General features: G+C 37.8%; 2 protein-coding genes across 4 annotated transcripts in view; one reads left to right on the forward strand and one right to left on the reverse strand.

Annotated features, from left to right (window-relative positions):
- psmd1 (proteasome 26S subunit, non-ATPase 1) overlaps positions 1 to 12,994 on the forward strand; it is a 42,982-nt gene that overhangs the window by 9,363 nt on the left and 20,625 nt on the right. The window lies entirely within an intron of this gene.
- Positions 661 to 9,332, reverse strand: htr2b (5-hydroxytryptamine (serotonin) receptor 2B, G protein-coupled). Of its 2 annotated transcripts, none has more exons than XM_023401368.2 (4): positions 8,881 to 9,329; positions 7,803 to 8,399; positions 3,887 to 4,087; positions 661 to 2,527 (listed from the first exon to the last, which is right to left on the reverse strand). In XM_023401368.2, the coding sequence occupies exons 2-4, from the start codon at positions 8,062 to 8,064 to the stop codon at positions 1,569 to 1,571; spliced, it is 1,422 nt and encodes a 473-aa protein (XP_023257136.1). In that variant the 5' UTR covers positions 8,065 to 8,399; positions 8,881 to 9,329; the 3' UTR covers positions 661 to 1,568. The 2 variants fall into 2 exon arrangements, with proteins under 2 accessions (XP_023257136.1, XP_087028825.1); XM_087172699.1 differs by having other exon boundaries at positions 2,347 to 2,527; positions 3,906 to 4,087; positions 8,881 to 9,332.

Genomic DNA, 12,994 nt, shown 5'->3' on the forward strand with positions numbered 1-12,994 from the left:
ACCCTAATGGCTCAAGGATAACTCCCTCCACTCTCCAAACATGCTCACTTGCACAGAAGCAGGACACCTCCATATGTAAATGTCTTACGTTTCTTCTATTCAGTCTAAATCAACACAGTTCCTGTTTGTTAACAATGAGACAGGTGTGATCTATGTAAAAATAGAACAGTGACACTCTCCAAACTCACATACCAAGTGCAACGAGCCGTATCTAAAGTTCGTATTTCTTGCAGCATTAATCACACACTTACTTCATACTTTGTTTACTAGGTTGAATTTGTGCCATTTAATTATTATGTATTTGGAAGTGCTCTTGCTTAAAAAAAATACTACAATCTGTTATTAATAAGGGTAAAGGGACTGGAAAATTGCTGCTGAATACACATTCATACACTTTTCCTACTTGCCCATTTAAATCTACAATCCCAGGGATATGTTACAGTAGTCCTTCATTAGATAATATCTGCTGGCGTTTAGAGAAAAAAATATATTCAGCTGTATTGAGTCACCTTTAAGTAACAGTATTTGCCTTCTAAGGCAGTATGGTTATCTCTCATTGTGCTTTGATCAATGTGGTTCACAAGTGAGGCATTTGTACTTAAATTGAAATAGTATAAGAGTGTAAACATTAACAGTGAAAGAACACATGCTCAAAATTGGTACGGTTTTCTTTCAGTTCAGCGACACAGAAAATACTTTATTGAACACATTTAGGTTTCCATTTATTCTGGATTTTGTTCATTCTTATATACAGTCTTTAACATGGAAATCTTTTAGCATGTTAAAACATCAGGCTGCAATACTCATACAAAAGCGCTTCCCATAGGTCCAGCAAATAAAATAAGAAAGTAATAAAATAAGTCATATCAAGAGAACAATGCATTGTGCAATGCATGTGTCTGTTGCAAAAGAGATTTGAAATGTATAGTTGTGGCTGTCTGAAAATATAAGCATGTAGTCTGCAATGGTTTACCGCATATTTAGTTAGCCTAAGTTGAAAGGATCAGCAACGGAATATATTATATACTGCAATCATAGGGTTTACGGCTTGTCATAATGTCTTCATTCCTCACATTTTTGTCTGGTGGCCTGAACTTTGTTGAATCTAGACCTTTCATAGACCTTTCACATCCTCAAACTCTGTTTGTGTGCGCTATGAATGGTCTATGAACGCTGTCTTTGAAAATTCACAGTGTTGAAGTAGCCTGTTTTTAAAAACCCACCGAGTAATATTTTCACCATATATATTCATAAATATAATGGAGGAATTTTATTATTATGGATGAAAAGTAACATTTTGTGTGTTTTTCCAGAATGACATACTTGAAAATATTGCCTTTTCCTGCTTTTGTTATAAAAAAAACATTGCTGATATAAACAAACAGCTAGATTTTGTTGTAAGTCCTGACCTTGTATCAAAGTGAGTGCAACAGCAGCTTCCAATCATGCATTTTGAATTATGATGATAGAGCTAGCATTTTGTCTTTTAAAGAGATGTAAAGTTTGCACCGTAGATCTGATCCACTTCAAGTGCTCCCTTTTTAATTGGATCATTTTTCCAAATAGCTCTATACACAGCTAACGTGTTCCTCCTGCTTACCATCTTCATTTTCAGTCAGAAGGATTGTGTCTAACACAACACCAGTGGATGACTGTGCAGGTGTTTGCCGGCACCTTAGTGGACTTTGGTAGCTCACTGCTCCAATGCCATTCTTCATTCCCCGTTTCATGAACAGTTTAGAGTTTTCTGCCATAGAAGACCTGAATGAAATCCGTGCAAAGGTCCGATCTGCATTTGAAGCCCTTGGGTGCCTTCCTGGCCTATGACTTGCACAGCTTTTGTAATTACAGGTAATATAACGCGCAAATGCCTGTCTGAAGGTTTTGTTGAATAAGGTGTAAACAAGTGGGTTGATACCTGATGACACATAACCAACCCAAACAAAGATCTCCATGAGGCGAGCGATTACATTAACATCACAGCTGGTGCACAGCACAGAGGTAATATTAGTGATGAAGAAAGGGCACCACATTACCACGAACAAAAGGAAGACTATGCCTAGCACCTTTGAGGCACGCTGCTCATTGCTCAGAGTCTGCATTGACTTCTTGCCTATTGTTGACATTCTGCGAAAGGACATTTCATCTCCTGTAGGAGAGTTCGTTGTTCCCGTGTTTGATTTTTCTTGCATCCTTGGAAGTCTGCTGTCTAGCATTTTCAGTTGCTCTGCTTGAGGTGAGGTCACACCATGTTCCCTTTGAAAAACTGTGGAGACTGTCGGGTAGCTAAAGCGCTGGCTCACCTTTGACTTGAGCAAATAAACCTTTTTGCGCAACACTTGGACAGTAAGCAGGTAGATGACCATCATGATGGTCAAAGGGATGAAAAATGCTGCCAAGGAGCCAAACATGATAAACTCCCGGAAGGTGTCTGTTTTCAGCAGGCATGTGTGGTTAATGTTGAAGGTGACATTTGTGGTTAGATGGTAGTCCTTAAGCCCCTTAATTGGAATCGGGATTGCGATACCTGTAATATGACAACAACAGTTAGTATTGCAACAATTGGCACTTGTTATAACAATGATGAACTGATAATGAGCTACTAACAGTTGAATTATTATACTTTTGATATTCTCAACACCAGCTACATTTATGTTTGTTTTTCATCTGAGGGAAAAATGTTTCGGTGTTTCATTTTTCATTTCATAAATATGGTAGTAGCAGTAATTGAAAAAAAGATTGATGTTTTAATAAAAGGGTAATGTAACGAATACCAAGGCAAGTTCTGGTTGCAGAAATTCCTTTTGTGTTTTTAAAATCAAGTAAAGCAATCATCCATGGCCTGCCATGATGCCTCTTAAACAGAGCACCAGTATACAGTCAGGGTAAAAGCTCTTCTGCTGTCAGCAGTGTTAAGTGCTGCTCCCTTCATTCCATCTGATCTTCTGGTTTTACTCATGAAATGCAGCTCAAATGAAACCAAACCCGACAGCCAAACGGACTGCGCTTTTAGTGGTCTGAGAACTGGGCACTGAGCACAGTAACGCCTCAGTGAAATGGCCAAAATTTTTACTCTTTAGTTTCTTATGGGAAAACTAAAATGATTAGCCAATCTTGAATAATGAACCTCAACACTCAGATAAGATCTATGGAGGATAAATGCAGAAAAGTGCTTAACTTGCCATGAGTTTTGATGATCAAAAGGACTATAAAGGAGGAATGCTTTCTATTCTTAAAACTTTCATTCTCAAAACTATAAAGCGACACATTTAATGTTCTGTGCAAGCCTGTCGCCATCCAGTCTTTACAGATTGTAGAGTCTCTTTTTTGTAGCTTTTGTTTGTATGCAGGAGTGTAGATGTGAACTGCCTTTTTTTTATCTTTTAATTTCCCTCTTGTTTTGAAATAACTCAATTCCTTCAGCTTTTTAGGCCACTTGGATAAAGCCAGAAATAAACACCACCCAAACATTTTAGCTGTTGCTAAATGTGAGCCATTTTGTCAGGTTTGCAGTTAACCATATTGTGCTGTTAGGTTTTGTTAGTTTATTGTTGGTACTTTAATTTTTACACCTAATTACCCACAGTAGTGCAGCTTGCTTTGGCTGCACAAAATACATTGACCTTTGGAAAAACTCCAATGTCATGAAAATTGACTGGGATGTCACCTTAGGATATTATCAGTAACATCTCTAAGGTTCACTGTCACAGATGCCCCTCACGTACCGTAATTATTTCCCATGTATGTTGTAGCTTACAGGTTGCTGTTTGTATAGTATCTCCTTTAATTGCATCTGGCAAATATTTCTGAGTCTATAAACAAGGTCTGCCCATTGATTTTATGTCAAGGAATTGGAGTTAAATTAAATCTGAATTTATGTGCTTACAAATGGATATGAGCCACACCAGTGCGATCTTCACCATCGCTTTGGCTCTGGATTTGTACTGACTGTGTTGGATTGGCTTCTTGATGGCAATGTAGCGATCCAGTGAAATGGCGCATAGGTGCATGATGGATGCAGTAGAAAACAGCACATCAAGGAAGAGCCATATGGGGCAGAGGAACTCCGGAAGAGGCCAGCCAGAGTCTAAAGAGAAGATGAGAAGGAAATGAATCCTGTAAGATTTTAAACTGTTGTCTTGCAGTTGTTTTTTATGCCTCTCCCCCATGACAGCCAGGGCCAGTGGCATTATGTTTTTGGGTTGTCCGTACGTCTGTCCCCCACATTGTCATAAACGCGAAATCTCAGTAATGCCTTGAGGGAATTTCTTCAGATTTGGCACAAACATTCACTTGGACTCAAAGATGAACTGATTAGATTTTGGCGGGCAAAGTTCAAAGTCATGGTGGCCTCACAAAACACATTCTTGGCCACAACTCACAAACTCATACACTACTTTGACACAATTTAACACAAGTGTCAAATAGGATGAAATGATGACAGTTTATATCCAAATGGTCACCAGTCAACTGCACTGTAACATCATAATGTTCTGTAAAAATGCTTTTGGCTGTTATTCAACACTCACACAGATGTGGAGATTGTGACCATATTTCCTGCAACTGGGAGGCACACAACCTAGTATCTAGTTTTTTTTTATATATCATTTGTACAATCTGTTATCTGTGGAAGTGTCTCTACATTTAGTAACTCATATGATGCGTAACTACAATGTGTAACCCATCTCCATTCCAAAAAGAACTTGAGTTTTGCACACTGCTGGTTATGGGAGATGTACCACAATGGCAAGAGATTAGAAGTAACACTCATGCAAAAGATTGGTGTTTGTTTATCTCTGTGAGGAAGAACTTTACTGGAAAAAGGAGGGTTCACTGAGTGTTTATGGAGCTACAAGCTCTTTATGTAGATGTGGAGACTATGCTCAACAGTAGTGTTTATTTTCTGTTCCAGGCATAAAATTGGCAAGTAATTGTTCTGGCTTTTGTCCTGTCACCCATTAACATTGCAAAACACTGCTATTGGAAATATTCCTTTACATAATTTTCTTTTGTTATGCCACCCTCCCCTTCCTTTCCTTCCACCACTTTCTTGTCACTTTTGGGGGAATTCTTGAGTCATAGTTTTGATTAGGTTTCATCTGGTTAGCTTATTCATTGATAAATACTTTGCTCACTTTAGTAGACACACACACACACACACACACACACACACACACACACACACACACACACACACACACGTCCCATGCCTAATTTAATTAACACTGTAGCTTGCAAGGTCCAAATAGCTATAGAAATGGACATCTTTTTATTCTGTTTAATTAAATTGAGACGTCCTCTGCAAAAATCTATTTCACATGTAAATTTCACCTCCCACGCATTGGAGCAAGTGAGGTTGTATTAGTTTCTTGGTCTTGTGTCACATAAGATAAGTCACACTCACAATAATTACATTATTGTGCAGGCCTTTTGAAAGGAATAGGCTCAGGTTTCTAAGCAAACAATTGATTTTTTTTTTTTTTTTTGTAGTATTTTTGTTCTGATATATTGGTTTGATGAATTTTCTTTTTTGTGGCTTGTTTATCAACTCATAGTCACTTATAGTTATACTTATAGTCATATAAGTAGTGTAGTGGATTACACAGACAAAAAAATCCTCTGATCCACAGCTCTTTAAATAAAAGAGAAGCAATTACAGAGGTAGAGAACCAAATCATTTGTCAATTCAAAAAAATTCTCGTTGATAGTGTTTGTCGCCCAGTACAATATTTTACACTGCTCACATTTTAAATATCAGGTTTGCCTGTATGCATCGAAGTCATCTGTCTAGCAGATGTGGAAAATGCCTGGCAGTTCTTACAGGTGTGTAACTGTAATCCAGTCACTTTCTTGTCTTGGCTTTTCAGGTTAAATCGAAGCATCTTCTTTAACCCTGTTTACACTACCATTAAATATCGAATGCTTTGTGGCCTTGCAATAACATTGATCTTTTATCTAAAGCCATTCTCTGCCAGTTTTGGGAATTGGGGCCGTAAATCAGTGATGTTCTGCTGGTTAACCATAGACAGTATACCCTGTCCTGCACTGCATTACTCTGTGCTTCTCATGAGAAACTGATCCTGTCTGGCAGTTTGAATGTCCATACTGTTGATAGCCCTGCTATGCTTCACACCAGCCTTTCACACAAACACTGTTTGTGCATGTTTATGTCCCCATGACCTCTCCTTTCTCACCTCAGTACTGTGAGCTTCATCTGCCTAAAAAGGAGAGTAATGACAGCTGCTTGAGTCTGAAAAAATATTTGCCTACTGAAGAATATATTTCCAAGATTTCTTTTCCCCAAATACATTAGCCGACATGATTATTGCATTGATACAGTGAATCATTATGTTTAAATGTCATTACCTATGATAATATATATTATCATACATCATATTATTATACAATATTGTTTTTTTAATTATTACATGTAAGGGAATATAATCACTTTCAAACTTTTAAGTTTTTAACAAATTCTGCACTGGCCCTCTACCAACCCAAAAAATTTAAACTGCTCTATTTTAAATTAAGCTGTACTCTTATGCTTTTAATGAAACTGTGCTCATGCGCTTCTCTCAGTCACAGAGATAGGCACGAAGGCAGGCATGAATGCTTTTACATCTCACTGCGTTGGTTCCCAACCTACAGATCAGGACTTCATATTACCTTTTTTTTTTCCATATTTGTCTTTTGAGCTTTATGTTTCTTCTAATGATATACGGGGTATGTTTTAGTCCCTCAGCCTTCATAGCCCCTTCAATTTAAGCATCTTTTAAAAGATCCTCCTTAAAAAAATTTAAGGAGTCATGAAACTGAAGAGCGGAGTTTATTCCTTTTTCTATTATTTAGGTTAAATACATTCACTATGTTATGTGGAAACCCTGTCAGTTGTGGTCCTTTTTTAGTATCGATATAATAGTAAATTAATTGTATGGCTGTTGCTTATATAACTTCTGCATTAAGATAAGATGCACAGTTTGACTTGTGCAGGCCTATCAGTGTAACACATCAGTTCTCATGGATAACATGCATAGACAACAATCAGTCCAGTTTCGCACTATATTCTCAGTGTGTGTGAGACATAATTATGATCTGGCTCATCATCCTCCATTTGAATTACTGGGGAATAAATGCTTGTATTTTGTAGTAGTATAAAAACATAGACAATAGGAATTTGAATAAATTTCTTTGCAGCATTTTTTAAACTTTACTTTCACTGGAATTAAAATAAAATGGTTATCATTTGCATGTTTTGTCTTTGTGTAATGATCTCCAGACCAGTAGTTTAATCCAAGCTGTTCAACTGCTGCCCTAGCACTGCCAGAGGAAGTAGCATGTTTATTGCCCACTATCTCTTGTTATATTTCATCTAGAGTAATTTGTTTAGAGAGTTGTGATTGTATCTAGTGTCCTCACCAACTATTTTTATCCACTTTTGCTACCCCTATGCATGTTGGCTTGTTTTTCTTGCTATATTATTAAGGCTAATAAAAGTTACATACAATTTTCAGATGAAATGGAAAATTTTAAAATCTCTGCAGCTGCTTGTCCCCATCCCACAGACACACTCACTTCTGTAGCCTATAGGGATTAAAAACAGTTCAAACATAGCAAGGTGTTAGATTAAGGTTCATCATTTGTTTTAACATTTCATCAGAATGGTGTCAAGGAATTGATCTGAGCATTGAACATTTCTCTCCCAGCAGAGTCAAGTATTTATTGCTTTTGTATGACTAAGACTTGTTTCAAAGATTAGAGATAAAATCAGGTTTTCAAACGCAAAGGCCCCAGTCTAAACTTACTGTAGAGAACAGTGACGAGGGCAATGGGCATCACTAGGAGTCCCACCAGCAGATCAGCCACAGCAAGTGACATCAGAAAATAGTTGGTGGCGTTCTGCAGCTTCCTTTCAAGGGACACAGCAAGAATGACCAGGATGTTACCTCCGATAGTGGGGATGATGACCATGACAATAAGCAGGGCAGCCCATTTCAGCTCAACCCCGGACTCTTCTCCTGACCGTGAGCTGTTAGTCCCGAGTAGAGCCGCGACTGCCTGAGACATGTTGCTGCAGAGGTTACAGCAGGCCTGAGCGTGGATCGGGGCTCTGATCTTCCTGGTGTTGGACACTCGGTCAGCATGGTCACTGGGTCCCACAGGCAAGGGCAGAGGGTAGGGTGGGACAGCTCAGGGCCAGTGAACAGGGTATGTCATCCCTTGTTTAATGTACAAACCAAAAGCAATAGCTGACAATCAGTAGAGGATCCACCGAAAACGGGTCCAACAACTACGGCTTCCAGTGCTGGCAGTAATCCCAACACGATTAGTAATTCCACAGTGAAATGATAGCAGGGGTCCTCACTTTCCCAGGCATTTGAAACTCTGTCATCCGGTGCATCCTTTAAAAAGGACAAACAGGTCAGTTAAAGGATACCTTGTTACCCATTTGCTTTAATTGTCTGAATGTTGACGTAATAATGAGATGTTTATGTTTACAAATGAAGAGGGTCTTTCCTGTGTGGTTATTATTACTGTTTCCGCATTATGGAAAAGAAATGTACCAAGCTGGAAAATATAGGATATAGTAGTTTACATGTTTTTTCCATTTCTGCTGTGTTACTCAATAGTTTAAAGTAATTATAAAACAAATTTATAAAAGTTTTAAAAACAGAGGTTGGTTTTAAAATTACTTAAAAACCTCCCTCAGATTTTATATTAAAGGTACAAGACTTGTCTCGCTGTCGACAGTCTAAGCATGTACATCTATAAAAATGTACACACCTTTATCTGGAACGGATTACACAATATTACACTTAAGCAATAGCAAAATACAAAACAGTGTCAATTTCCATTAATTGTGATTTTGCAAAAGTTTCTTACCTGCTCCTGAGGGTAAAGTTTGTTGCTCTCTGACGTTTCAATTCTTGAAGTGTTTTCTCAAGCCGCCACGTCTTTCATAAACATTAAAGCAGCATTTTGCGCTGGAACACAGTGCAGCCAGACACCTAATGCGTTTCGGTGTTTGTACACCACTTAGTTTACTTTTTTAACATCCCCTATCTCATCTTTATATTTCCACTCTCCTTAAATAAGAATGTGACAAAAAATGCCCTCCCTCAGCAGCAAAACCTAAATCTGTCTCTGTCTGAAGTAGTCCATGATGTGGAATTTGTTTTCCTTCCACATGCTGGAGGAACCCCCAGTCTTGTTTCGCATCACCTACCGCGATCACAGGTTTAAAACTTTCAGATGTTGTGGCTCGTCTGCCTCTCTCCCACTCGCTGCCTCTTGTTCACAGCCTGTGATCAGCTCGAACTCTCTACCGTCTTGTTCGCTCTCTCACTTTCCCCTCCCTCCTCTCCGTCATGCCCGTGAGTCAGACTCTGTACAAAACAGATGAATGTCTTCATGCTGGCAACATGCCAGTGGTTCTGGGAGGTAATTTCCTTCAACACAGCCGTCCCACTGTTTATATTTGTCACTTTCTGTTCTCTCCTCTATTTGAAGCAAGCAGTGCTGGGGGAGGTAGTAGTGGCTTATGGGGAGAAACCTTTGGGGTTTTGGTGAGGTGCATGTACACCGTAGATTTTCCATTTTGTCCTCAATGAGCTCACATTTTCAGGCTGCAAAAGTCATTTAAATACAATCCTAATTTCATTTAGATGATTAAATTTAAAATTTAGACCATATTTGTTTTTTTCCTTTGATCTCCCTGCCTTAACAAGTCAAAATGTGTATTCTCTGTGTGCACTCATTGTTATACTTTTAAAAGCAGATGCAAGACATTAAAACATGTAGAAATAAACAATCTCTTGAGTTTACAGTAACCAGATGATGCTGAGTGATTCTCACAAGAAAATGTGAGAAATACGGCCAGTAACCCCCCCCCCCCACTTGGATCTGTATATCCTTACGTCTCCCAGCGAAGAACTGTCCAAAGAGCAAATGTTTTAGCTGAATCAATCTCCCTAATTCACTTACAGTGCTATTATCCTCATATGATACTGTCCTGCATAGGCTCCCTTTGATCATCTTTTTCAAATGAGTTAAGTTTTGGATCTAGATGGAGTGGTGTTTAAATTCTAATGTCTCAGAAGAAAGCAAGTGCATTTCTAATTTGAGGCAGCTAGTGTTAACAACCAGAGTCTAAGCTGACCCACATTTATTACAGGAAAGATCTGAGGTCACCTATCCAACATCTACTGACTTTTTCTCATTTCTCTGTTAATTTCTTGATTTTTGTGACGCCAGTGGCAGCTTTTGGTGTACTGCTAAAGGTATGCTGACCTCTGCCATCACATGAAATACTTGCCACGCAGGCACTTTTTAAGAATGACATCCAATCTTGCTGGCTCAGCTTGCAACCTTTTTTGCTGTAACAATCAGCAGTTTTTGTTCTTGTGAAATTATTATTATTTGAACACCATATATCATAGCAGATATTGTTTTAATCATACAATGATTTCTATTTTCTCAATAGCTTATCACGTCAACAATATAATCAGTTCCCTTTCCCTTTTATGATCAGCACATTTGTTGTTACTCACAGCTTTTTTCTTCCCCTTTTCCCATTTGCCATACATTGCTTGATTTTTAAATTTTTTTTATAAGTGTTAACTACATGTATAAAAGCCACACAGCTTCTTAATTTGTCTAATATTAACATTGTCCAGGTGCTTTCATGATTTATTTGGCTGACTGGTTGTAACAGACGGGAAGCAAGCTAATCAGATCTGCTCTCTTGCAGTTAGAGTGCATTAATAACTGCCAAGATCACATTTCATGGAAGGAAAAACCTATCAGTAATTTGTTTGGCTAAGCTGTATTCCTGCGTCTTTCGCTGACCTTTCAATATGTATGTTGCTTCTTAGGGGGAGTTAAACCTTTATCAACCTGTCACTCACACCATAATAAATGTGAGGTATGGACATATGATCATAGAGAAAAATTAATCAGTGGAGTAAAAGCCTATTGCATTTTTGTGACCTTTTTTAAGTAAATATTTATTTTTCTAATCCTACTGCATATGACCAATAAAGTCTTTGAGCTTTTATACAAGGGTCTTTGAGTACAGCCGCACCACTGCGCACTGCTGAAAGTTTCATTGTCTACTGTTACATTTAACAAGTGTCTTCGATAGATATTTCAGTTTTTATTATTCTTTCTCTTTTTATCTCTCTTTTTCAATAGTATTGCAATTCATTCTGAGGTTTGTAAGGCCATAACACATTAAGAGGATATTTAAGTGTGGCTTGAAATACAGACATCACTACATCACTGCTTCACTGCTTTTTCAGATGAAACAAATGCTGGATATTGATTTCTTCTTCCATTTTTGCTGATGGTTGAAGGTAATTGGCCTATCTTTAACTTTGAAAAGGTTGAAAAGGCTTTAGCTTAAACTATTTGCAAAAGCCACAGCTAAGTTTTCTCAATTGTGTCTCAAGCTACTGTAGTCCACTATCGCATTCAAAATTTATCATAAGTTCTCAGTGTATCAAAAGCGCTTAAACTTTTGATGGCCCGTGTCATACATTTTTATTTCTATAATGGATGCACCGCATGCTTTACTTTTTCTGCAAATGCTGGGATCAGAGAATTCACAGTCTCAACTCACAACCTACATATTGGTCAGGTCAAGCCAGATTTATTTATGTTGCTCAAAATCACAAATTTGTCTCTGAGGGCCTTACAATCTTGTCAGCATCCAGGTATGGATTGAAGGGAATCATCTGACTACCATAATAGAATAAACTCAATCCGTGCAGGTGAAATTGAAAGGCAGGCAAGATGTTGCCATGATTGCCATTTGTGATTTAGTTAAATCCTCATGTAGTGGTTGAGCCAAGCCTCGAATTCCAAACAAACCATGCTTTGAGAACATGACACTTACAAGTCAAATACAAACCACAGGAAAGTTTTTACTTATTAGGACATCATTTTCAGGACTTAATTGAGGGTATTTATTGGTTCAGAACTGATGGAGGGTTAACTAAAATCATAGTAGTATCTGTTTATTGAACATTGTGTACATTTAGGCAACTGTCTCTAAAGTTGAATGTAGACAGAAAGATGTGAACATCTTGGCCACCTTCTATTCTTTCATGAACAATTGATGGGTCACTATAAGGTAGCTGTAGCTCGTAAAATATTGCATTTATTCTTTTCTGTAGTATATTTTTCTTTTTATTTGGTTTTTAGTAATCTGGCCCAGTTACGTGAAATAAAATAGCAAGTAGAAGCTGATGTCTTTACTAAAGCTGTCACTCTAAAAGTCCTTTCATTTTGCTTATAAACCAGTTACTCTAAACGCAGCTAGGTGATTTATCCATCTCTTGTTTTTCCTTCATTAGATGAATGAGCTTTTAGTTCCTTGTAAGAACCAAAGGCAGCACTTTCAGTTGGAGTAAAGTGTTTGAACACTTGGTACACTGTGACATTTTAGTAACATTGTGGCAAAGGAAACCAGATGGGGGGGTTATCAATTCAAATAGATCAAGTTATACAAAGTTTCCTCGGCCAAAGGTCAGAAACGTTAGTTGTAGCATTTCAAGGTAAATAACAGCTTTAATAAGGAGTGACTACATAACAGGGCTTTTGGAATATTATAATGAAGTGTTTAATTTTACAAAATGAAATAAAGTGTAGCTCGATTTTCCATTTTCCTTTATGGCTAACTCCAACACTCAACCAACAGTCTCAACAATTTTTATAATAAACAATCTCAACAAATCTTAACAGCTGAACAGCTTTAACACATCGTTTTCTCTTTCTTTCAACAAAATGTAATAATTCTCAGTAATCTATACTTTAGACATCCCAATCCAGATAGGATGGCATCTGGGTCCAGATCCACACTGCGATTCGACTGTTGGTGATCTTTGAGATGGACTATGATGCAGGCTTTCTGACTGGATCTACAAATTTTAAATATGATTACAAGTTTGTTGATTCACTTCCTTTGGTCGTTTGAGGCAGATAAAACCTTTCTGTG

This window comes from Seriola lalandi, unplaced genomic scaffold, assembly GCF_002814215.2.
Source record: "Seriola lalandi dorsalis isolate HSWRI2012SDOR001 ecotype SW California unplaced genomic scaffold, Sedor1 jcf7180002053619, whole genome shotgun sequence".
Taxonomy (NCBI): Eukaryota; Metazoa; Chordata; class Actinopteri; order Carangiformes; family Carangidae; genus Seriola; species Seriola lalandi.

Bases quoted from the DNA above. Each gene is read 5' to 3' on its own strand.
- htr2b (XM_023401368.2), bottom strand. From the start codon at position 8,064: ATGTCTCAGGCAGTCGCGGCTCTACTCGGGACTAACAGCTCACGGTCA. The intron at 4,088-7,802 runs GTAAGTTTAGAC...TCTTCTCTTTAG, and splicing joins CCTCGTCACTGTTCTCTACA to ACTCTGGCTGGCCTCTTCCG. The intron at 2,528-3,886 runs GTAAGCACATAA...GTCATATTACAG, and splicing joins GGTGTGGCTCATATCCATTT to GTATCGCAATCCCGATTCCA.